The sequence below is a fragment of the Mustela nigripes genome, chromosome 13 (assembly GCF_022355385.1).
Source record: "Mustela nigripes isolate SB6536 chromosome 13, MUSNIG.SB6536, whole genome shotgun sequence".
NCBI classification, from domain to species: domain Eukaryota; kingdom Metazoa; phylum Chordata; class Mammalia; order Carnivora; family Mustelidae; genus Mustela; species Mustela nigripes.
The window spans coordinates 98,819,927-98,844,433 of NC_081569.1; the positions used below are offsets into that span (position 1 = coordinate 98,819,927).

General features: G+C 40.8%; 1 protein-coding gene across 2 annotated transcripts in view; it reads left to right on the forward strand.

Moving 5' to 3' along the window:
- Nucleotides 1–18,100, forward strand: part of GNG2 (G protein subunit gamma 2) — a 113,866-nt gene extending 95,766 nt beyond the window's left edge. For both annotated transcript variants that reach the window (XM_059373198.1, XM_059373197.1), the window contains one exon: nt 14,819–18,100. In XM_059373198.1, coding sequence (XP_059229181.1) covers nt 14,819–14,947 — 129 coding nt within the window. In that variant the 3' untranslated portion in view covers nt 14,948–18,100. The remainder of the gene's footprint in view (nt 1–14,818) is intronic.
- Nucleotides 18,101–24,507: the final 6,407 nt, after the last annotated feature.

Below are 24,507 nucleotides of genomic sequence, written 5' to 3' on the forward strand. Positions count from 1 at the left end.
TAGACTTAATTTTGGCCACCAGCTGTGATGGGGGTGCCATGATGGTGTGAGACATCATGGCAACTTGCTGCCTTTCATTCTCAACATTAGTAGTCTTGCTGTCCATAACACCTCTCATATTTTCAGTATGGTTCCAGGGCATTTCAAAGAATCCTAATTTTTTTTCTGCAGTCACTGTGTTTAAGCTGGATGTTTTCATTTTTTTCTGACTTGAATTACATTTTAATGATTCAAAGAAATATGAAGACTTAAAAATAGCCAGTTGCTTTTGACCTGAGCTAAAGACCTTTCTAGATAAATGTCAGACCAGTCTCTCCTACTTTGGAAATTCTGTCTCATCCCAGAGGTTTCGTAGTTTCTTTTGTCTTCAGGTACATTGCCGAGCCAATGACAAACAATGAACATCCCATTTCAAGCCTGCATCCCAGCACAGTCCTTGAGGTCTTTTTAAGCAACAAATTCAAGTTAAGTCAACCCTGACTGTTGCCTTTAATGCAGGCAACTCAACTGAAGGACTTGACTGAATGACTGATGCCCTTACCATACATGTGACTTCTCACACATAGAGGCAGTGACCCCCTGTCATCTTTGCCTGATGGCTTGCAAGCATTTTGTGACATCAATTTTAAAATGTGTCTTCATTTCAGAATGTAATGAAGACAGAACTATATCCTTACAGACTGTTTAAATTCTTAGGTCTGATTTGTATCCTGACAAGTGCTTCTCAGAGCTGTCAGAATGTCTGCCTAGAGTCGGTTCCTATTTTTTCAGAGCCTAAAATCAAAGTTTGGTAAACTTTATTGGAACTCTCTAGGGTCACTGTTTCTTTACTTCCAATTTCTTAGCCCCAGTCTAGCTGAAGAGGTTGCTGGATAGCTGGGTTTCAACAATGGTCAATCTGAGAAGATCCACGCTCTTAGCAAATGTAATTCCTTCACGTGTGCATCAGTTCTCATCTCCCTAATCCAAGCTCACACTCCACCACCTGTCCATCCTGAAACATCCATTTTGATTCTCTATGTCATCATTTCCATCAGTGTACAAATGTAGTATTATTTCTCCGTCTTAAATAAAATTTTATTTTTTCCCTCTGAATTGCCCACTTCCTCTTCCAGCAACTGCCTCATTTGTTTGCTCTGCTTTGCAGAACTTCTTGGAGAAGTTGTCTATACTCATTATCTCTAATGTCTCTTTCTTTTGAAAAGTTATTTTCACTCTGGAAATAATCTCAAAGATATAGCAGGACTGCAAATGCCATACAAAGTATTTTGTTTTCCCCTGAACCATTTGAAAATAAGTTGTCAAAAGTTACTGCATCAACACCAAATACTTTAGTATGTGTTTCCTATAAGTAAAAACATTCTTCTACATAATCATAATGCAGTCATCAGAATTAAGAGACTAACACTGATTCGTGACTACTTTCTAGTGCTCAGGCCCCATTTAAGTATTGCAAATCGCCCTATTCTCAAAGCCCTTTGAGAAAAGGACCCAGTTCAGAATCATGTGTTGCATTTAGTTGTCCTGTCCATAGAGTTTCTTGAATTTCATGGCCTTGACACTTTTGAAGGTTACGGGACATTCACTTTGTAGAACACCACTCAAGTTGGGTTTGTCAGATATTTCCTTATTATTAAATTCAGGTAGCAAAACGGGAACATAAATATAGAATTGATGGGGATTTTTATCTCATTACATTTTATCAGTGGTGTATGATTTCAAATTGTCACTTACTGGTAATGTTAGCTTCATTACTTAATTAAGGTGTTATCTTCTAGTTTTTTCATGTAAAGTTCTTCTTTTGTCTTTTGTAGTTAATAAATACTTGGATCTTGGGAGATAGACCTTGAGGCTATATTCACTACCCGACTCCTCACTAAAAATTTGTTTTTAAAATTGTATTTAATTATATTGATATTAGACTCATGGCTTCCTCTTTTATTCGGTGGTTTATAATCTGCTACTATCATCATTTATTTCGATGTCTTAATTGGCACAGACTGAAAAGCTAGCTACCACGTCCTTCTGACGTGATTCCATCTTTCTTTGACCGCTTCCTTAGTGCTTGGCACAAAAAGATGTTGTAGGGTCCTCTTATTATTTCCCTACCCTGACCTTAGAAGAGCTAACTAGGTCCTTTGAGAATGGTATTTAGAAATGAAACTCTGGATGCTACTTATTCTCATTGCTGAAGTGTTTGAACTGTTGCTGCTCCAAGTTCCTCTCAGTGGACAGTTTTAGAGAACACTATACATGTCTATTTTTTTCTTTATCTTTGTATCTGTATATATGTAGTCATGAGTTCACACCAACACCACCAGGTCCTGTCCTACACCACAGAGTATATTCTAGCTTTTTGCTTCCCATATTTGTAACTCCCTTCACTGACAATGAGGATCCTAGCCCCCCTGGTCTGTATTTGGCCAACTCTCCTGTAGAGAACCAAGGTCCCATTCCATGACCTCTCCTCCTGACATGGATGCATTCACATCCCACTTGAGTTCCTACACACCTTACCAGGCTATCCTTTGCAGATGCTCTCCTTACCCTGCTCAAGCTCCAACCTCCCACTATGGATCCCTGATCGAGTGTGGAGCCCACTTTGCTTAGTCTGACCCAATCCCTTTAAGACTGAATTGTTCATGAAGAAGAAGGAGGAGGAGACCCCATTTGCTTGTAACCCCATTCCGGTGAGGCTTTCATCCCCACTGTTCTCTTGAGCCTGCTCTCACCAAGGTTGCTGATGACTACCAATGGCAAAATCTAATAGTCAATTCTCCATTTCATCATACTTGACCTACAGGCAACATTTGTCATGGCTGATGATTCCTTATGCCTTGAAGCATTTTCTTCAGCATCTGGTTCTCAACAGTCCCCACTCTCACAGGGGACTATGTCTAAATTTCCTGTTCTGGCTCCTCCTGGGCTCCCCAGTTTCTTATAATGAAATGTTCTGGAGTTCAGTACTTGTTCCTCTCTTTTCTATCTAAATATACTCTCTACTTTGACTCTTGACTCCCACAAAGTAGTCGCTGCTTTCCCCACAGCATTCGGAGTACTCCTTTACAATGCAAGTCACTGCTTCCCCTCCATTCCTCCATTCTGTAAGTTTTCACCCAAAGATTAATTGCCTTCTCCGTTAAGCCTAGCTGCTGCTTCTCCAGTAGTTCCCCAACCCCCTATGAGGTGAAAGACCTCATATTCTTTTTTTTTTTTTTTTAAGATTTTATTTATTTATTTATTTGACAGAGAGAAATCACAAGTACACTGAGAGGCAGGCAGAGAGAGAGAGAGAGAGAAGGAAGCAGGCTCCCTGCCGAGCAGAGAGCCCGATGCGGGACTCGATCCCAGGACCCTGAGATCATGACCTGAGCCGAAGGCAGCGACCCAACCCACTGAGCCACCCAGGTGCCCAAGACCTCATATTCTTAATCCCTTTTACCCTGCTCTACTTTTCATTTTCTTATAAAACTTACTACCCTCTGGGGCACCTGGGTGGCTCAGTTGGTTAAGTGTCTCGATTTCAGCTAAGGTCATGACCTCAAGGTTGTGAGACTGAGGCCCGTGTTGGGTTCCACAGTGGGTATGGAGCCTGCTTGAGATTCTGTCCCTCTCCCTCTACCCCTCCCACCCCCATCTCTCCCTCTCTAAATAAATAAGTTAATTAATGAAAACTTATACCTTCTACCATTCTCTATAACTATTGTACTTTTCTGTTCTCTCTATTCTCCCATTCAAATACTGTATCAGCAATTTGATGATGCTGTTCATTGTAGTTTGAGTCCTTTTTCTTCATTTTGGTTTTGTTGAGTTACTTGAACCTGTGGGTTTGTTGTTTTCATCAACCATTACGCATTTTTCAGCCACTATGTCTTCAGATATTGTTTCTTCCTTCTTCTGCACCCACCATCTTTCTCCTGTCCTTCAGAGACCCCAATTATATATGTATTCAGGTCCTTAAGTTATTGTCTACCCAGGTGTTCTATTCATATTCTTTCAGTCTACTTTCTCTGTGTACTTCATTTTGGAGAAGTCCTGTTGTTATCTTCAAGTTCAATCATCTCTTCTTCTGCAGCATCTCAATCTGCTGGTAATTCCATCCAGTGTATTATTTATCTTCAGAGATTTGATTTGGATCTTTTAAATATCTTCCATATCTCTTCTTTTCATGTTTTGCTTTCCTTTACCTTTTTGATTTTATGGACAGTATTTACAATAGCTATCTTAACAAGATCCTTATCTATTAATTTAATCATCTGTGTCAATTCTGGGTCTTTTTTTTAGTAATTCTTCTCCTTATATGGGAGAGATTTTTTTTCCCACTTAATTATATGCCTGAATTCTTTTTTTTTTTTTTTTTCACTTGGATTCTAGATATTGTGGCATACTGGAATTTTTTTTTGTATTCCTTTTAATATTTGGGGGTTTTGTTCTATGGTGTGATTAAATTACTTGGAAACATTTTGGTCTATTCAAGACTTACGAGTGAACATTGGCATGTGGATCTGTAACAGCCTTTAACCTAGGCCAATTTGGCACCACTCCTGAAGCAATACTCCTTATAAGACTCTATTCAACCCTCCAGTGTTATAAGATCTTTCTACTCTGCCCATGGAGGCACAAACTACTCCAGCCCTGTCTGATCACCAGGGATTATTCCATTTGACTCTTTCTGAATATTTTTGCACAGCCTCAAGCAGTTTTCTCCCATATATGTGCTGATCAATATTCAACTAAAGACAGAAGGAATTCTCTGGAGGCCTCCAGAGCTCACACTTTCTCTCGCCCTCTTTCTGTGTCTGTGAAGCTCTTTTTTCTCTGTTACTCTCTCCTCAACTCAAGGAGATTCCTTAACTCTATTTTGGTGGCCCCTCCCTGTACCGTGGCCTAAAAACCCTTTTTACACAGTCGGCTGGGTCAGCCATGGGGCTTATGTTGTCTCCCTTCTCTCACTGATCACTATCCTCTGCTGCCTGTTGCCTAACATTTATAAACTACTTGTTCCTATATTTTTCCAGTTTAATTAGTGTGTGTTTTTTTCATCATAATCTGAATTAGAAATCTGGAAAAATACATAAGTTCTACAAGGACAGGAATCTTTGTGTATTTTCTTCCTTTCTTATTCCAAGTATCCAGACCTATGCCTGGTGTATTAGGTACTCAGTAAATATTAGTTGAATGGAATATTTGTTGAATAAGATTATATTTGAGAACTCCTTCAGGAATTATCTGAGTGTCTACCGTGTATCTGGCACTGATCATACACAGTGGTAGATAAAGCAGATATAGTTTCTGTCTTCCTAGAGTATAGTGTCTAAAGTGAAAGGCAAATATCAAACACAAATAAACAATGGTTGTTGTTATAAATTGTAAGAAGTGTTTTCCTATAAAGGAAAAGAATGGAATGAAAGCGCATAATGAGGAAAGTCATTATTGGATGAAATGGTCATTGAAGACTCTGCAAAGAGGCAATATCTCATTTGACTCCTAAAGGAACAGGAGTCAGGCTGTAGAGAAAATGAGGAAAAGAATAGTCTGGGGATTGTATATGTGAAGCTCTGAGACAGAAAAGAACATTAGCGGAGGTGTGTGTGAGAAGGGAGGAATGCCACACATGAAATTGGAAAGATGGGCAGGCCCAAAGCATGCAGGCTGTTTTAAGATGTTTTGGTTCTCTACAAAGTACAATGGGAAACTATTAGTAGTTTTGAGTAAGAGTGGTATGAGCCAATTTATATTTTTAAATTAACTTTCTAGCTGCAGTATGGAAAATACTACTCTTGGCACAGTAGTAAAATCTGGGAATTCATTTACAACTGAAATTCTTAAACTTTTTTCTGCCCTAGACCTGTTTGGCAGCCTACTGAAGCATATGGCCTCCTTCTCAGAGTAATGTTTTCAAATTACAAAGGAAGTTAATCATACTGAAATACAGTTTATCAGAATAGCTTTTAGAAAACTATTTGTGATAGAGTAATATAGGTACTCCTTTATTGGCTGATTATAGAAGACCTAATATTGAGTCTATAATTATACAGTGGATGAACATAAATGAAATGTTGTGATCTTTACAACAGTACTTATGGTGTGATGGGAACTATCTGACTTCTATGGCTAAACAAGTCAGAGGGACTGCTAATGCTACTGTTTATGTTGTCTACATCTGGGAATGTAATGGACAGAAATGCTAAATCTCTATTTGAGGTTAGTGAAAATAAAGATGTAACTTTTATCATCAACATTCACAGACCAGATCACCCCCTGAATTCTATCTGTTGACCCTGTGTTAGTCCATTCGAGCTGCTGTAACAGAATACCATACTGGGTGGCTTAGAAAAACAGACATTTTTCTCACAGTTCTGGGGCCTGGGAAGTCCAACATCAAGGCACTGGCAGATTCCATGTGTAGTGAGAGCCCGCTCCCTGGTTAATAGATGGTTGACTTCGCACTATGTTCTCATATGGCAGAAGGGGCACAGGAGCTCTGTGATCTCTCTTACAGCACTAATCCCATTTATGAGAACTCCAAATTCCATCACATTGGGAGTTAAGTTTCAACATATAAGTTTTGGAGGCTATGAACATTCAGTTTATAGCAGACCCCTTGGAAAACCCAAATTAATTGCTTTTTAGTTAAGAAATTATTTCCGTAAACATGGAGAAAGAAGACGGGAACCTAAACTTGGGTTGTCACCACAGCAATGACAGTAAGGAGACAAATGTGAGGTATTTTTGGAGGAATAAGCAGTAAGACAGGAAAGAGATTGAGTAGGGTTACTGGGGAAATCTTAATGGAAGTAGGGATATACAGTGTAAAGGATGCAGTGTGCACAACGTTAGCAGGGATAGTCAGAAAGAGTCTTGCCCATTGCTGTGGCTCATTGAAGGCAGGGGACAAGGATGACACTATGGGTTAGAAAAGAAGGATTAAGTCAGGAACGCTAAGACTCCCTACTCACCCACTCATGATCTGTGAGACCTACAGCAAACACCTTCCTAATGAAGCCTCAAATTCACTTATTCAAGATGAGGACAGTAATAGCTTATGACCCATAACATTGTTGTAAGCATTAAATAAGATACTATATGTAAAGGCGTTAGCACAGTTCTGACATATAGCAGGGGCAGAGAAATATTTGTAATTATTCTCATTACAGCTAGGATTCTGAAAATGTGTTGGACTATCATCCACAGGGAAGTGCAATCTAGTTAAGGAAAACAAGATAAAACTCAGAAAATATTTTGAGAAAGAACGTATTTGGAATCAAGTGTTCAAATCTAAGATGTAAACAACTCCTAAGCTCTTCATTTTGCCCAATATAGCACTTTCTGTGTCATAAAAAGATTTTCATAAAAAAATTTCTGCCACGCACAAGCCGACCTTGTTTTATTGCGCTTTGCTCTGCTGCCCTTCTGATACTGCAGTTTCTACACATTGAAGGGTTTTTGGCAACCCTGCATTGAGCAAGTCTATCTGTGTCATTTTTCCAACAGCATTTGCTCCCCTCACATTTCTGTATCCCATACTGGTAATTCTTGCAATATTTTAAACTTTTTCATGATGCGTTTCGGTGATCTGTGATGAGTGATTATGACTTGCTGAAAGTTCAGGTGATGGTTAGCAATTTTTAACAATGACATATTTTTGAATTAAGGTATATACATTGTTTGCTTAGGCATCATGCTGTTGCACACTTAGCAGACAGCAGGATAGTGTAAACATAACTTTTAAATGCCCCGGGGAACTGAAAAATTCATTTGACTCATTTTATTGTGGTCTTCACCTTATTGTGGTAGTCTGGAACTGAACCTGCAATATTTCTGAGGTATGCCTGTGTTTGTGTGTGAATGTTGTATTGTGTGTGCTGGTGGTGCAAGTGAGTTTTACATATTACTCTTGCCTAGTCTTCGCTGCTTACAGCTGAGCTCCTGTTTGGAGTAATAATGACTGTGGCTCAAACAAGTAAAAGGCACACACACAAAAAAAGTCATTGAGATTCAGTCTGAAAGTCTGTCCTTTGCTTTCATTTAGAGGAGCTCAGACAAGAACAGGCTGTTTCCTTTCATTCCGTCATAGTAGCATTTCATAAAGATGCACAAGGAATTTCAATTTCAGCTTTTGGAACTAGCCCTGCATTTGAGTAGCTCATATGTAGATAGCTGTGGCTTAATGGCAAAGCATCAGGGTTCGGTTCTTTTTCTGCCAAGAGCTTTGCTATATGACATTGAACAACTCAAGCCATCTGCTGAGCCTTAATTTGTCACCTATGAAAGGAATTTAACACTTCTTACCTCGGGATTATTGTGTAGAGCAAAAGAGAAAACCCAACATCTGAAACATAATAGGAGCATAATAATATTTTTATAAGAGATGTAGTGTCGATTAAAGAGCAATGCTTTAAGTCAAAAACTGTAACAAGAGACAGAGGTCCTTACATAATGATAAAGGGGTCAATTTATCAAGAGGATATAACCATCATAAATGTATATACACCCAACACAAGAACACCTAAACATATTAAGCAAATATTACCAGACCTGGGATGCCTGGGTGGCTCAGTTGGCTAAGCATCTGACTTTGGCTCAGGTCAGGTTCCAGGGTCCTGGGATCAAGTCCCACATTAGGCACCTTGCTCAGCGGGGAGCCTGCTTTTTCCTCTGCCTGCTGCTCCCCCTGCTTATGCTCTCTTTCTCTCTGACAAATAAATAAATAAAATATTTTTTTTTTAAAAAAGCAAGTATTACCAGACCTGGACTTGAACTATACTATAGACCAAATGGATCTAAAAGACATGTACACAATTTTCCATCCAACAGCAGCAGCATACATGTTCTCAGGTGTACATGCTACCTTCCTCAGGATAGGATGAATAATAGGCCCCAAGATAAGTCTTAGCTAATTTAAGAAGACTGAAATTGTACCAAGAATCTTTTCCAACCACAGTGATATGAAACAGCACACCAATAGATCAAAGAAGAAATTATAAGGTCAATCAAAAAATACCTGAAAACAAAAAAGTGGAAACACAACATCCCTAAATTTATGAAATGCAGCAAAAACAGTTCAAAGAGGGAAGTTTCCTTTCACCTACATTAAAAAGGAAGGATGGAAGGAAGGTCGGTCTGTCCTAAGTGACCTAACTTTAGACCTCAGGAACTAAAAAGATCAAATTAAGGCTGAAGTTAGCAGAAGGAAAGAAACAAAGATAAGAGCAGAAATAAATGAAATAGAGACCGGAAAAATAATAGAAAAGATCAATGAAACCTAGCGCTGGTTTTTGAAAAGATGAACAAAACTGATGAATCCTTAGCAAGGCTAAGAAGAAAAAGAGGGAAGACTCAAATAAACCCAGAAATGAAAGAAGACATTGAAGTTGATGCCACAGAAAAACAAAGGGTCATAAGAGACTAGTATGAAAAAATTATGTGCCAATAAATTGGATAACCTAGAAGAAATGGATAAGTTCCTAGAAGCATATCCCCTTCCAAGACTAAATCATGAAGAAATAAAACATCTGAACAGACCAAAAAAGAGTAAAGAGATCGAATCAGTAATTAAAAAGCTCCCAAGAAGGAAAAGCCCAAGACCAAATAGTTTCCCTGGTGAATTCTACCCAATATTTAAAAAAGAATTTATGCTAATCCTTTTCAAACTCTTCCAAAATCAGAGAAGGGAGTACTCCCAAACTCATTATAAAAGGGTAGAATTACCCTGCTACCAAAACCAGATATGGATACTACAAGTTAAAACTACAGGCCAATATCCCTGGTGAATATACGCAAAAATTCTTTGCAAAACATTAGCAAACCAAATTCAACAGCACATTGAAAGGGTCATACCCCAAAGTTAAGTGGGATTTATCCCTGGGGTGCAAAGACGGTGCAACAAATCCATAAATGTGACACATCACATCAGTAGAATGAAAGGTAAAATATAATGATCTCAATAGAGGCAGAAAAAGCATTTAACAAAATACAACATCCTTTCATGATAAAAATTCAATAAATTGGATATAGAAGGAATGTACCTCAACGTGATAAAGGCCATATATGACAAGCCCACAGCTAGCATCATCCTCAGTGATGAAAGATCGAAAGCTTTTCTTCTAAAATCGGGAACAAGACAAGGGTCCCCACTTTTACCTCTCCTATTCAACATAGTACTAGGAGCCCTAGCCAGAGAAGTCAGGCAAGAAATAGAAATAAAAGGCATCCAAGTTAGAAAGAAGTGAAATTGTCTCTGTTGGAAGATGATATGGTCATATGTAGAAAATTGTAAAGATCCCACACAAGAAAACTTAGAACTAATCAACAAGGTAAGCTAAGCAGTGAAGTAGCAAGATAAAAATCAGCATCAGACATCCATTGTGTTTTTATACAAAAAAAAAAAAAAAGAAATAGAACAAGATATAAAATCTCATTCATAATAGCATCAAAAACAGTAAAATACTTTGGAATAAATTTACCCAAGAATATGAAAGGACTGTACACTGAAAACTAGGGTCTCAATGAAAGAAATTTAAGACACAAATAAATGGAAAGCTTATCTGTGTTCATAGATCAGAAGAATTAATATTGTTAAAATTTCCATACTACCCAAAACCATCTACATATTCCTGTAGTCCATATCAAAATTCCAATGGCATTTTTCACAGAAATAGAAAAAAAAAATCATAAAATTCGTATGAAACCACAAAAGACCCTGAATAGCCAAAACAATTCTGAGAAGCACAAAACTGGAGACATCACACTTCCTGATCTCAAACTGTTTTACAGAGCTGTAGTAATGAAAACAGTATGGCATAAAAAAAAGACATGCAGACCAATGGAGTCAAATAAAGAGCCAAGAAATCAACCCCAGTATATACCATTAACTAATATTTTATAAGGGAGCCAAAATACTCAGTAGGGAAAAGATTATCTCTTCAATAACTGGTGTTGGGAAAATTGAATAATCATATGTGAAAGAATGAAACTAGATCCACATCTTACACACTGAGGAAAACTAACTCAAAATGGATCAAAGGCTTAAATATAAGACCTGAAGCTGCAAAACTCCTAGAAGAAGACAAAGGAGGTGAGCTACTTGACACTGGTCTTGGAAATGATTTCTTGAAGATGACAGCAAACATACATGCAACAAAGGCAAAAGCAAATCAGAGGTCTACATAAGACTAAAAGGTTCTGCAGAGCAAAAGACACAATCAACAAAATGAAAAGGCAACCTTTGGAAAAAGAGAAAATATTTGCAAACCATATATATGGTAAGGGGTTAATATCCAAAATATATAAAGAATTCATGTAAGTAAAAAAATCTGATTAAAAATGGGCAGAGTATGGGGTGCCTGGGTGGCTCAGTGGGTTAAAGCCTCTGCCTTCGGCTCAGGTCATGATCCCAGGGTCCTGGGATCGAGCCCCACATCGGGCTTTCTGCTCTGTAGGGAGTCTGCTTCCTCTTCTCTCTCTGCCTGCCTCTCTGCCTACTTGTGATCTCTGTCTGTCAAATAAATAAATAAAATATTTTTTAAAAAATGGGCAGAGTAACTGAGTCGACATTTTTCCAAAGAAGACATATAAATGGCCAATCAGGATATGAAAAGATGTTCAATGACACTAATTAGGAGAATGCAAATCAAAAGCTTCGTAAATATCACTTCACACCTGTTAGGATGGCTATTATCAAAAAGACAAGTGATAACAAGTGTTGGTGAAGATGCAGAGAAAAGGGGACCCTATATGCTGTTGGTGGCATGTATAATGGTGCAGCTACTATGGAAAACACTATGGAGGGTCCTCAGAAAGTTAAAAATAGAACTACTGTATGATCCAGCTATCCCAGTTCTGGATATATAGCCAAGGGAAATCAGAATTTCAGAGAGTTATCTGTACCCCCCTTTTCATTGAAGCATTATTCATAGTAATCAAGAGATGGAAACAACCTAAGAGTTCATCTGTGCATGAATGAATAAAGAAGATGTTTTATATACACATAATGGAATATTATTCAGCCATGAAAAAGGAAATCTGGCCTTTTGTGACAATATGATGGACCTTGAGGGCGCTATGCTAAGTAAGATAAGTCAGACAGAGAAAGACAAATACTGTATGCTATCCTGTGAAACCTAAAAAATCCAACTCATAGAAACCCATAGAAAGAGCCCCTGGTTGCCAGGGGCTGGATGGTGAGGATATAGGGAGATATTGGTCAAAGGCTATAAACTTTGAGTTATAAGATGAATAAATTCTGGAGACTGAAAGTACAGCACAATGACTATCATTAACAATACTGTTTTATACACTTGCAAGTTGCTAAAAGAGTAGATTGGAAATGTTCTCACCACACACATACAGAAAAAGGTAATTATGTGAGGTGTTAATTAACTTGTAGTCACAGTTTCATAATACAGTAATATATCAAATCATTGCAATATACACCTTAAAGTCACACACTGTTATTCAATTATATCTCAATAAAGCTGGAAAAGAGGTTAATAAAAATCTTTAAAAAGGTGAGACTGACTTTTACACAACCATTCGAACAGTATACCCTAAACCTACCTGGAACCTTAGAATGTGATCTTATTTGGAAGTAGGATACTTGTAGACGTTGAGATGAGCTCATACTGGATTAAGGTGGGCCCCAATCCAATGATTGGTAGGTAGGAAATTTGGGCACAAAGAAGAGAATGCCAAGGGAGGACAGAGACACACAGGACAGAAGGCCATGTGAAGATACAGGCAGAGGTTGGAGTGGCATGTTTATAAGAAAAGGGACACGAAGGATTGTTGCAAACTACCAGGCGCTAGCTAAGAAGCATGAAACAGATTCTCCTTGGCCTCAAGGGGGAACCAATCCTACTGAAACCTTGATTTTGAACTTCCAGTCTTTAGCACTGTCAGAGAATAAATTTCTGTTGTGTTAAGTCACCCAGTTTGTGACAATTCGTTAAGGCAGACCGAAGAGACTAACAGATATGCTAATACCTATACCTCTTTATATCAGTCAGAGTCGACTAGGTTTTGTTACAGTAACAAAAAGGTCCTCTCCTCCCATTCTTAAGGGCTTACAATAACAAAGATCTACTTCTTACTCCCACCACATGCCCTTTATGGATTATCTGCCACTCCACGCCATGCCACTCTGAGCAGGGACCCTGGCAGAGGCAGTAGCCTCTGTCCAGAATATTGCCTCTATCTGGCCTGTGATGAAAGGTACAGAGAGTCTGAAAATTCGAAAAGACTTACAGGGTTGGAAGATGAAAGCAGTAAACCATAAAATTGAAAGGCCTTTAAGTGACACAGCTCGAATCAACTCAGCCATAAGGCAAGGACCAAATCAAGGGTGTGGCCACTGTGACTTTTGTTAAAACCTCCAAATCCATTAAAGTGGTTCTCAGTATATTATTCAGTTGGACAATTTGGCAGAGAGAAAGAGCTTAGCAAACGATGCACTGGGTCTTGATGCTTCCACCCCAAAGTGACCCACATCACTTCTCTCACATCTCATTAGCAGAGCAAGTCTGACGTCATTGTGTGGGTCTGTGTAATCCACCTGTAGGGTGGGGCAGTGAATTTTTTTTTTTTTTTTTTAAGCAATGGTATCATCCATTCCACTATTACAGAGGACTATCCTTTTGGCAGTCACTTTGAAAGGCTATCATAGGAGTACAGTGATGTTAAAAGCTCTTGGAATAATCTCCAGAGCAAGTATGTCATGTGAGAAAGTGACTCTTAACTTTATGGTTTTTGAACCCAAATTGACATTCCTCAGGTGGATCATTCACCTATCCCCCAGATGTAGTTAAAATTGACCTCTGGTTTATTTTCCCAAATCAAGTCTATCCTCGAGTAGTGAAAATTTGCCATTCTGAAGGCTGGTTGAAGGAAGGTATTCCAGACCATTCCCAAGACAAAGCTACAGAAAAGTGAGAAATGGCTGCATCACTGAAATCACTGACCAGCCTTGCAGTGGGACTCCTCCCTACAGGATTCAGTGCCAGACTGAAGTAATATATATTTCAGATGTTTAATAAATTATATGCAATGATGTAATATATGAAAACTGAGCTTGGGAGGCTCAGTCAGTTAGCATCTGCCTTCCACTCAAGTCATGATCCTGGGGTCCTGGAATGGAGCCCCGCAAGGGGCTCCCTGCTCAGCGGGGAGTCTGCTTCTTCCTCTCCCTCTGCCCTTGCCCGCCCTGCCCCCAGCCCTGTGCACTCACTCTGTCAAATAAATACAATTTTAAAATACATACATACATACATAAAAATGCATAAATAAAAATAAAAAGGAAATTAACATGGCTTCACCCTTCCCATGTGTGGAAACTAAGCAATTTGCATGGATTATCTCCTTTAACCCTTGCAGTCAGGGCTGGGACTAGGGTGAAGTGGGTAAGAAGCCACAAAATGTATGGAGACCTGCATTGTCTGGACTGTGCAAATGCAGGGTTGAGCCTCACGTGACCCTAACAGCGAGCACCCCATTCCGTTTGTGCTCTAAGAGCCTCACTCACCTCGCCCTAGTCCCTTAACTGCCAGAGACAGCCACGTGAATCAAGATCACCAACCCGCTTCTTTGCAGAGAAGGAAACCGAGGCCCTAAGGAGTTTGAGCGCCTCTTCCCTCTCCCCCCACCGCCTCATTTTCCCATGAGCTAGTGACCTGCGCAGTCCACAGAGCTGAGCCCAAGTCCTTGGGGGATGGAGGGGTGGGACAACTAGACTCAGAAGTCGGCCCTGGCTGCCTGCGCATGCCTGGATTGCTTCCACAAATGCTTCCTCTTAAGGTCGGGTTGTTTTTGTCCTCCTCTTCAGGTATCCAAGGCCGCCGCAGACTTGATGGCCTACTGCGAGGCTCATGCCAAGGAAGACCCCCTGCTGACCCCCGTCCCGGCTTCAGAAAACCCATTTAGGGAGAAGAAGTTTTTCTGCGCCATCCTTTAAGTCGTCGCGAGGAGCCTGTAGAGCCTCAGGGCTCCTGGGACACTGATGTTGAGTTTTTAGCAAAGTGGGCGCCTTTCTAGTCCACAGCATTTAAAGAGAGGGAGGAGAACCATCCTGGAAACTCCAGGCTATGCATGTTTAAAGAACCGGTCCCCTTGATGAGAATGAAAGCCAAACCACATCCTGAGTTAAGAGATCTGATTATCTGCAGAACTGCCTGGAGGAGGGGAATATGTAAAGATAAAATCCGCCTCATTTCTTTTCTGCTATCCCTTCCCAAACCTTATGTTTCTGCTTCATATTTAAAAAAATAAAAATAAAAACAGACAGCTGTACTGAGCTAAGATATGTATGACCTTCTTGGAATGAATATTGCCTTTAGAATACCCTTTGATAAGCTGAATTGTCCAGTGTAGCCGCGGTTTGGTTTAATGGCATTGATGTTTAGTCTTTGTGCCTTTTTCTTTTTTCCTTCTCTCCTGCCTCTCCTTCCCACCCCTTCCGGTTAGAGTAGTGCAGAGCGAAGACTGGATTATCTACAAGACTGAACTCCAAGGATGAGCACCCAAGTGTTTAGGGAGCTGTTCCCCGTGGTTTGCCCTCATGGTGATTAACAACAAAAAATGCCCAGTTGTCTGTGTTCTCTTATCACCATTCTTAACATTTGTACATGATAGCTTTGATTCTGCAAGTAAAAGTAAATCATGTGTTGTGACTGGTGCTTTCATATATTTGTGACGATTTTTTAGTAATACTGCATGAAAATGTCCCTATGTTACATCCATTCAGAAGGTTTGTTGTTTTACTCAAGTTTGGAACAGGAATGAGAAGGAAAAGAAGCTGGAGAAGAACAGACTCAGTGTCTTGAAAATTGAGATGACTTCAGAGCCTTAGCCATGCCTAAAATACCTCTGAGTTCACGGTGGCTTAAACGCCTCTTCAACGTATTTTCCAGAATCCAAAGCATTTTGATTGTATCTAGGATCCAGGGCAGCACAGGAACCAACGGGCAGGAGAAGGAAGGAAGGATTCACCATCAGTGAGGAGGCCTTTTTGTCATAGAGTAAGAGCCAATTTCATCTTTCCCTGCATTGTGGAAATTTTAGATTGAAAGAACACTTTCTGTTCGTTCAAATATCAGGAGAAATAAACCAATGGCTCGAGAGAAGACCCATTCTCCAGAATCCCGGCTGTTCACCTGCCAGGGAGAAGGAGGCAGGTAGGGGCCCACCAGCACCACCAGAAGGGATTCTGGCTCTCTCTTGCCACTGGGATAGTCTTTGTTTTTCACTCCCCCAATTTCTCAAAAGAGCCTTTTCTGGTTTTATTCTCCATCTTGTTCGTTAGAGTCTCTCAGTCTTTCTTTACAACTTCCTTCTAGCTAGAGCTCTCTCTTCCTGAGAGGTGATATTGAAACTGATTTTTCATTTCAGCTCTAGCCTTCATCAGCCAGGGAAGGTACTGGAAACCTGTATCACTTTTTCCTGTGCCATTCCCACGCGAAAGAGGACCGGTCTTACAGCTCGCTGTTTACTTTGGAATTGCAAAAGATCATATCCAATTTAATTCTATTCTCTTTCCCTTCTCTTCCTTCTGTTTAAAAAAAAAAAAAAAAAAGGTGAGGAAGGAAAAGAGAAGATATAAAAACTTAGTAGGCCAAGGACAGATTTAGAAAGAGTTAGTAAATGTTTTCCTTAGCTCCTTTTTAAGGGCATGATGGTAAAAAAAATAAATATATCCAACTGGGGCAGGGGCAAAGGAATGCTGAGATACTTGCAAAATGTATGACTCTACTTCTACAACCGGGTACTTCTGTTCAAACCTTGCGATGTTGTTACAGTCAGAGAGACACTAATGAAGATTTAGTGGGAAGACCCTGGCCAAGTATTCATTAAACTATATACAGTGTTGTACCATTAGCTTCATAATACTGTGGAATCAGCTAAAACCATATCACATTTAAAAAATTATCCAAAACAGGAATTGAGTATGTGGTCACCTAAAAACTAGTGTGAATAAAGCACCTTTTGATGGTGATTAAAGCGTCATTGTAAGACCCCAAGGATTTTCATAATCCACACCATTTATTTTTCTTAGAGGGATGCTTATGTTTTTAGGTAAATCTTGATCTTTGGAGCAATTAAAATGGAATTAAAACTTGAAGAAAGCACTGTAATATGGCTCTGGTAATTAAAAGGTAAGGAAGTTCCAAACTTGTGACCTTGTTTACAAAAGAGGAAAAGCAGAAAATACACAGCCCATCTGAAATTAAGTTTAAGGAAAATGTTTTGGCTTTTTCATAACTTCCGTGTCCTGTACTATGGTACTATAAAGTCAGTCTTTATATGAGTTTTTGCTTATTGGTATTTTTACTTGTTAAGGGGAAAAGAAATCTTTTGATGACTTATACCTCTAAAGAGCTTTAATTCTGTTCGAGATTCAACAATCATGTCCACCAGCATAATTTTATCTTAAGGAGTAACTAATAGGAAATATTAACTTAATTTTTCAGGGCCCTAATTTCTGTATATAACGTATTGGGTAGTAATGGAAATCTGTCATGCAGTTAGCTTAAACTAACAATAACCCTCACATTAAGAAAAAAAAAATCTTGCTTTGTCTTCAGTATTAACTCTATTTATTTATTCTTCCTTCCTTCCTTCCTTCCTTACTCCCTCCCTTTCTTTTTCTTTTCTTTTCTTTCTTACTTTAAACCAAGAACAATTTAATTTAAATTAGAGGTTCCAAAACAGTACCTTGATCCAATGTTAATTTTTATAATAATATTTGAAAGAGATGGCTTACCCAGGAAAAATTAAAAACCATTTCTCGAGATACTCCTATTCACAAATGGGATTTGGGGAAATCGAGCATGCTGTCTTAGATTTTTGTAGCTTTCTTGTTTTTGCTTCTGTTTTTGTTTTCAAATGTTTGCTTCAAGCTGCTCCTGGCAATGGTGAATTGTTACATATCATTAATGTTTTCCAAACCCAAGGATTGTTCACATTTTTTCCTATATAAGATCTGTGGAGTGTGTCTTTCAAAGAGAGGGAAATACAGGAATGTTAAAGCAGGAAAACCTGAATGTGATGTGCACATTTTCATCCCACATGGACAATGTATTTGTTTTAATAAATGGAATTTTCAAATTCATTTCATATGCAGTCAAGTTCATGATGAGGGCCTGAGGGCCCGCTTGCCCATCGATTCTATGGTTAATTTGAGAAGGATGATAACACATAACGGGTGGGGAGACAGGAATCCATTGATTTTTTTTAGGATTTTGTTAATAGAAGTGTTCTAAGGAAGGGCTCACATGAGACTCTAAAAGCCTGTCTCCCTGGGTCTCTGTGTCTTAAAGGCCCATGCCTGGGGACAAAGAAAGGTGATGTAGAAGAGCCCAGGGCTCTGGCAGGCTGGACCATGAGGACACGAGCTACACTCTAGCATGATGCACTGGGGGTTTTTCCTTCACCAAAACAAAGCAACAACCAACAAAAATAACACAGTGCTGTCCTCCATAAATTGTTCATGATTTAAAAGGAGTTCTGGAGAAGACAAAATGCTTAGAATTCTAGATTCAGCAGCTCGTCAGAGATAGTCTCAGTCAACAAAACCTGTAGGCTCATCAAATGATGCCGTGAGTAATAGACTCCGTTAGGAAAGAAGGAAGGGCGGGCTCTCCCAGGAGTTGTGTCAGGGACAGCCACGTCTTTAAAACTGATGAAAGGGGCCACTTGGAGTTAGTGCACTTGTCCACTTAGATCATTGTTTCGCAGACAGGGGTCCCTGCTTCCGAATCGCAAGTGGGGAGACAGATGATGGGCCCCAATTCAGAATCTCTGGCAGGGGCACTTAAATACATGGGCCCCACTGCATGCTGGAACCCGAGGACCACCCACTTGAGTATTTACGACAGAGAGCTTTTCACAATGCCTAAGGGAAGGCACAGACCAGTCGTATGTATGCTCACTTATTCCCACAGCCACAGGAAGTGCCTGACAAGGAGTAGACATAGAACCTGTGGGTGAAAAGGTAGACAGATCCTCCGTGTCTCCATGAGACACGGAGCCGAGGCAGCTGGTGGTTTTTGCCTCTGCTCCTGTTTTGTCGAGCCCATGCGAAAGGATGGCCTCCAGCTCTGGTTCTTTAATAAGCTGGTCACATTTTAGACAGCTCTCACAATGACGTGGGAATTGGAGCTGGGTCAGCTCCAATCCACAAATTGCAAATAATTTGCCAAGGGAAATCCCTTTCCCTTCGGTTCTGCCCCAAATCTACATTTTCTTCTATTTAGAACCAGGAGACTCAGGCAGAATTTATTTTTAATGAAAAGGGTCATGGGCTCCCGGGCCTTTCCTTGGCTTCTCCATGTCCTGGGGGTGGGGGTGCACCTCCATCCTGAGGTGACAGAGAGACGGTGCCTGTGACTTCATACTGTACCCATGTAGGAGTCCAACCAGCATGAGCTAGAACATCAGAGCTAGGCCCCAGAGTTCCCCCCATGACCTCGGGCAAGCCTCTGACTTCTCCACACTATAGGACGGGGACAAGAATACCTGCCTCATTGCTTCACCAACTTGTCAAAACTGAATGAAAGAGAGAGGGTATGAAGGCATCTTGAAGGAAGAGGTGATAAAGAATCATTAGACACTGCTTGTACAACTTTCAAAGAGAGGAAAATTCTCAATAGTTCCTTCTCACCACTTGACTCACCTCCTTTCCTCTCGGCCCTCACACTCCCTGTTCAGACCCTCGGTACCTCACATTTGAATTCCTATCACATCTACTGGTGTGGCTTATCTCCTCATCACCTTCCACTCTGAACCATCCCACTGACCCCAGGTATTCGTTAGTCAGGACTCCTTTGGTTGCAAGTGGCAGGAACCTAACTGAAACTGGCTAATAATGGGAGAGCTCTGAAAGAGGTCCCCCTTCAGGTTCAGCTGGATCCAGGTGCCAAGATGATGTCATCAGATGTCTTCATTTATCCTTTGGTCCTGCTTCCCCCTGCATTGGTTTAAGTCTCAGATGGACTCTACCCTGCAGCCTCAATATAGTATCAGCGATTCCAGGCTTGGTCTCACCGGCTGAGCAATCACAGAAGATAATAACAGCTCCAGCATAAGTCCCTGGTTGTGTCCTTGCAACACTATCTCAGACTCTCATTGGCTGGATCTGATTTGTGAACCCAGGCATGGAGGTGGGGTCACTGTACCACAGGGGCAGAACAGCAGATCTAAGGAGATTGAAGCAAGACCACTAGGGGGAGAGAGAGATGGAAGGTCAAAGGCAGAAAAAACTGATGCCTACCCCACCTTGCCAGACTCCTGGAGGCACCCTCCAGTTCCAGCACGCTCAGACACCAGGGTGCAGTGCCTCGTGGTGCTCTTCCCAACCCAGCAGATCCACACTCCAGCCCTGGGGAGGCAAGTACCACCCTACTAATTCTACCTTCTTTTCTAAACTTCCTTGCAGTTCATCCAGTCTCCCATAAATATAGTATTTTCAATCCTACCTCCATGTTTTGGTTTATGACATTACTCCCCTGGAATGCCATTACTCAGCCCCTCAAGTAAATAATCTTGCTCATTTTTCAAATCTCGTCTGAACTCCGTATTGTCAGTGAATGACTTCAAGAAATACTTCTCTCTTTCCTCTCAACTCCTATTGCCCTTGTCATCAGCCTCAAATAATTTGGGCATTTGACTGTGCTTGAGGCATGTGCTGGGGTAGACACCACATGCGTGCCTTCACGTGCTTTGTGGTTTAGTGGAGGAAGGAAACCAGGAAATAGTCAATTACCAATCAGAATGACCAGTTGTAGAACACAGGAAGCTGAGGGGAGGAGGGGGGGGTGGTGAGGTTGGAATCTGTACTTACTATATGAAAATCTTGTCTTTATGGGTAAATCTTTATTTCCTTGAGAGTAGAAAACCCCAGGTGAACAACCCTCAGGGCCTCACACAACAGTGGGGGACGTTAATATCATTGCCAAGTACTGTGTGTCCAGCACAGCCCACGTGCCTGCAGAGAGAAATGGGCCAACGCAGAGGCGCAACCAGTAAATGCTGGTCTTGCCAGGCTGCCAGCGGCAGCTAATAAGGCGACTCCCTGCTGCACGATGGTCAGCAGCTGGCTCTGTGCGCAGAGCGATGATCCAAACTGCACTGAGCTCGTGGTCTCGCTTCCCCCGAGACAGTGCTGGCTAGTGTTGTCAGGACTCCATTCTCTTCCGCCGGCAGCCCCTTGGCCCCATTGATACCACCACCATCCTCCAAACCAGAAGTGAGATCTAGTGGGTACCTGCGGGGCCAGGTGAATTACACCCCTGGCCACGTGGCCTTCATCTTTGGCCCAGGGGCAGGATCTTGTCCAAGATGTGCTGGGAACACTCTCCTTAAGTGGCCTCTCCTGGGTCTCTTTGTGGCTATTTAAACTGAGACAGAAATTAAGTAGTATGGAATAAAAGCAAAGATTCAGTGCTTCAGACACACTAGCCACATCTCAAGTGTCCAAGAGGCTACCGTATAGGATAGCAGAGATCTAGAACATCTCCATCATTACAGGAAGTGTGATTAGACAGTGGTGCTTTGGGGCCATGCTAGCAACCTTTTTACCACCCCACACAACTGAAAGAATGTACCTTATCTTCGTTCCAGATTTGGGCAAAACACACACATGCACAAACAAAAAGGAGAAAATCAGAGTACCGTGATAATCACAATTGGCCGTAGGTCATGGTAAATCCTAGATGCTGTAGTATGGAAGACATAGGCTATGGACTATAGATCATTCCTGGAGCCCCCTAAGCCATCAAGTTACCCCCATGTCTCTCATTCAAGAAAGTGCATGCGTATGGTCACAAGGATGATCACCATAATAGCAGCTGCAACGATCATGCCAACACTGATTGGGCACCTAACTGCGTGCCAGGCACAATGCTCAACATTTTAAGATACTGTTGCATTTCATGCTCATGGTGGCTCTATGACATGGATGTCATCTGTCTCAGAGCAGATATCTTATGTGCCTCATGTCACAGCCTGTGACCCACTTTGATTTCAGCCACAGTTTGTGGTGAAGATTCATTTTTCCCAGGGAAAATTCATTCCTCCCACCACCCAGGGCAGTCCTCAACCAATGAGGGAGGAGATTAATGTCTCTGGCACCGACCCTTCAGAGGATAATTCTGGGGGTACATTTCATATTGTTTCTCAGAGGGTCTCTGGTAGGATTGAGCCTCAATTGTCCAGAATAGTAACCAGCCCAGGAATACACCCTATTGGGTTATTTTTCCTTCTTATCTGTCTCCTTTTTTTTTTTTTCCTTCCTACTTTTCTGCTTTCTGAGATAACCCTCACCACCATTCAACTATGTTCCCCCAAGGTCTTGATCCAGGGTCAGTTTCAGGAGACATTCAAACTAATTTGCCTCCATTTTACACTGAGGACTTTGAGATCTGGAAAGGTTGACACGTCCCCCAAGTTCCCGTTGCTATCAAATGGAGATCAAGGATAAGAACCTACATTTGTCTTGATCCCAAAAGTTTAACCGTTCATTACTATCTCATCGTAGATATTGGAAGGCCAGTACTTGAGAAGCAGGCTATCAGAAAGTTCTGAATCTGTTCTCATTCATAGAATGAGTAGATTTTTTGTAAATATCAAACCTCTGGACTGTTTTTCTGGAAAGACGAAATCCGGGGACTCTTTCTTGTCAATCCTTGCCTTTTCTTCACTGTCATCACGTGGTCACTCGCACAAGAAATAACTTCCTGCTTGGAGGAGCCCATGCAGGGAAAACCATGAAGGAAGAGTGATGGGAAAGGTCCGAAGTGTTTATTTTTTTCAGGACTTTCAGGAAGGGAAAATCCCTTCCCTTTCCAACTGCTGTTCTAACAACTGCTTGCCTGTAATCTCAGAGCCCAGTGACCCTCGTAGCCAGAAGCAGGGTGTGGGAGGCAATGGAGGCTTCCAGGGGTTCATTCCAAAAGCCCTGATTTGAGAAGGGATCAGGAAGAATCTCAGGACAGAGGCCCTTGCAAATGCAGTTTCAAGAATTCACCCAGAGCTTCTTGGAAAGAGATAAAAAAGGTACCCATTCCCTTTCCCCTCCTCACCCCCACCTCATTTCCTGTCCCTACTCCAGGAATATGCAACATCCCACCACAGCCTGTCACACGGGATCCCAGCACAGAGCAACAGATGCTCTTGCATTTGCCTAAGGACACACAGGAGCAAAAGCTTACTGTTCCAGACTGTTCACAAAAGCAAACTGTCGCTTTAAGAAAGGGGTCTGCATGATGCACTGGTACATCCCATCATCAAAAAATCACTGCTTCCACCTGTGGGACATCTTCATTGTCTTTACAAAAGCTGGTCTCAAAGAATATTTCCAGAGCTCCTGAGGGTCCTGAAATCCTTTCTGTGGGTTTGATCGCTCAAAATTATAATGCTATGGGATGATTTGCCTTTTCTATTCTCATTCCCTCACGAGTGCACAATAGAGCTTCTAGAGCCTACGTAATATTGACGTCACAGTAGATTGAATGCAAATGCACATATGAGCATCCAGCACTTGTATTAAGCCAAGCAAGAAAAGGATTTGCAAAAATGTAAATGTCGTCTGTCTCACTGTACTTTTTGTTTTAGAACATAGTTACATTTCATACAAATGTTATTTTATTAACATGTGATGGGTTTGTTATTGTTACTTCAATGAATTAGTAAATGCATATTTTTAAAAAATTGTTTTAATTTCCAATGTGATGAACGGCCATAGATGTAACCCACATAAGCCAAGCCTTAATCATTCAAGGGTTCTCAATAATTTTAAAAGTGCGAAGGATTCCTTCAACTGTAAAGTTTGAAAACTGCCACTTTATGATGTTTCTCCTCCAATCTCTTGTTTTGCAGATGAGGAAACGTGTCATTCAAGTCTTATAACTATTTAGTGTCAGAGTCCTGAGTAGAATATAAGAGAATATAAGTGGAACATAAGAATATAAGAGGAGATAATTCAAAAGGACAAGAAATGTGTTAAGTTATCCCCTAGGATGCTGTTCATATGTTTTCCAAAAATACATTCCTGAATTCAGATTCATGATTAAATGGTGTGTGAGGAGATAATTTTCCACAGAATAGTTAAAAATCATGACTCACACAGGTGTAAAATACAGACATGTCAAAGGTTTTATTTAACTCATTATTGATAAGGAAATCAGGTAGATGCTCCAAACTGTTTCAAAGCAGAAGGCAAAAAGCAGAGATATTTGCAGATCAGAAATACTGAAATGAATTTGCAAATGGTACAAAACTGTCTACTTTCACAAAGGGAGAGGGAAGTCAGTTGAACCTCCCCAAGACAGAATTGAGTTGCATGTGTAAAGTAAGAAGCATTTCACATGGCTATCAGTTATCCATAACTCACAGGGCTCTAAAATAGCTCAAAGGCAGGAAAAGGTGCAGAACCCCATGGGATCAGAATCAGGTAAGTGGGAAGAATGTGCTCAGAGAGATGCATGGCTTTCCATCAAGGCACAGGAGTTTCTCCCTTAG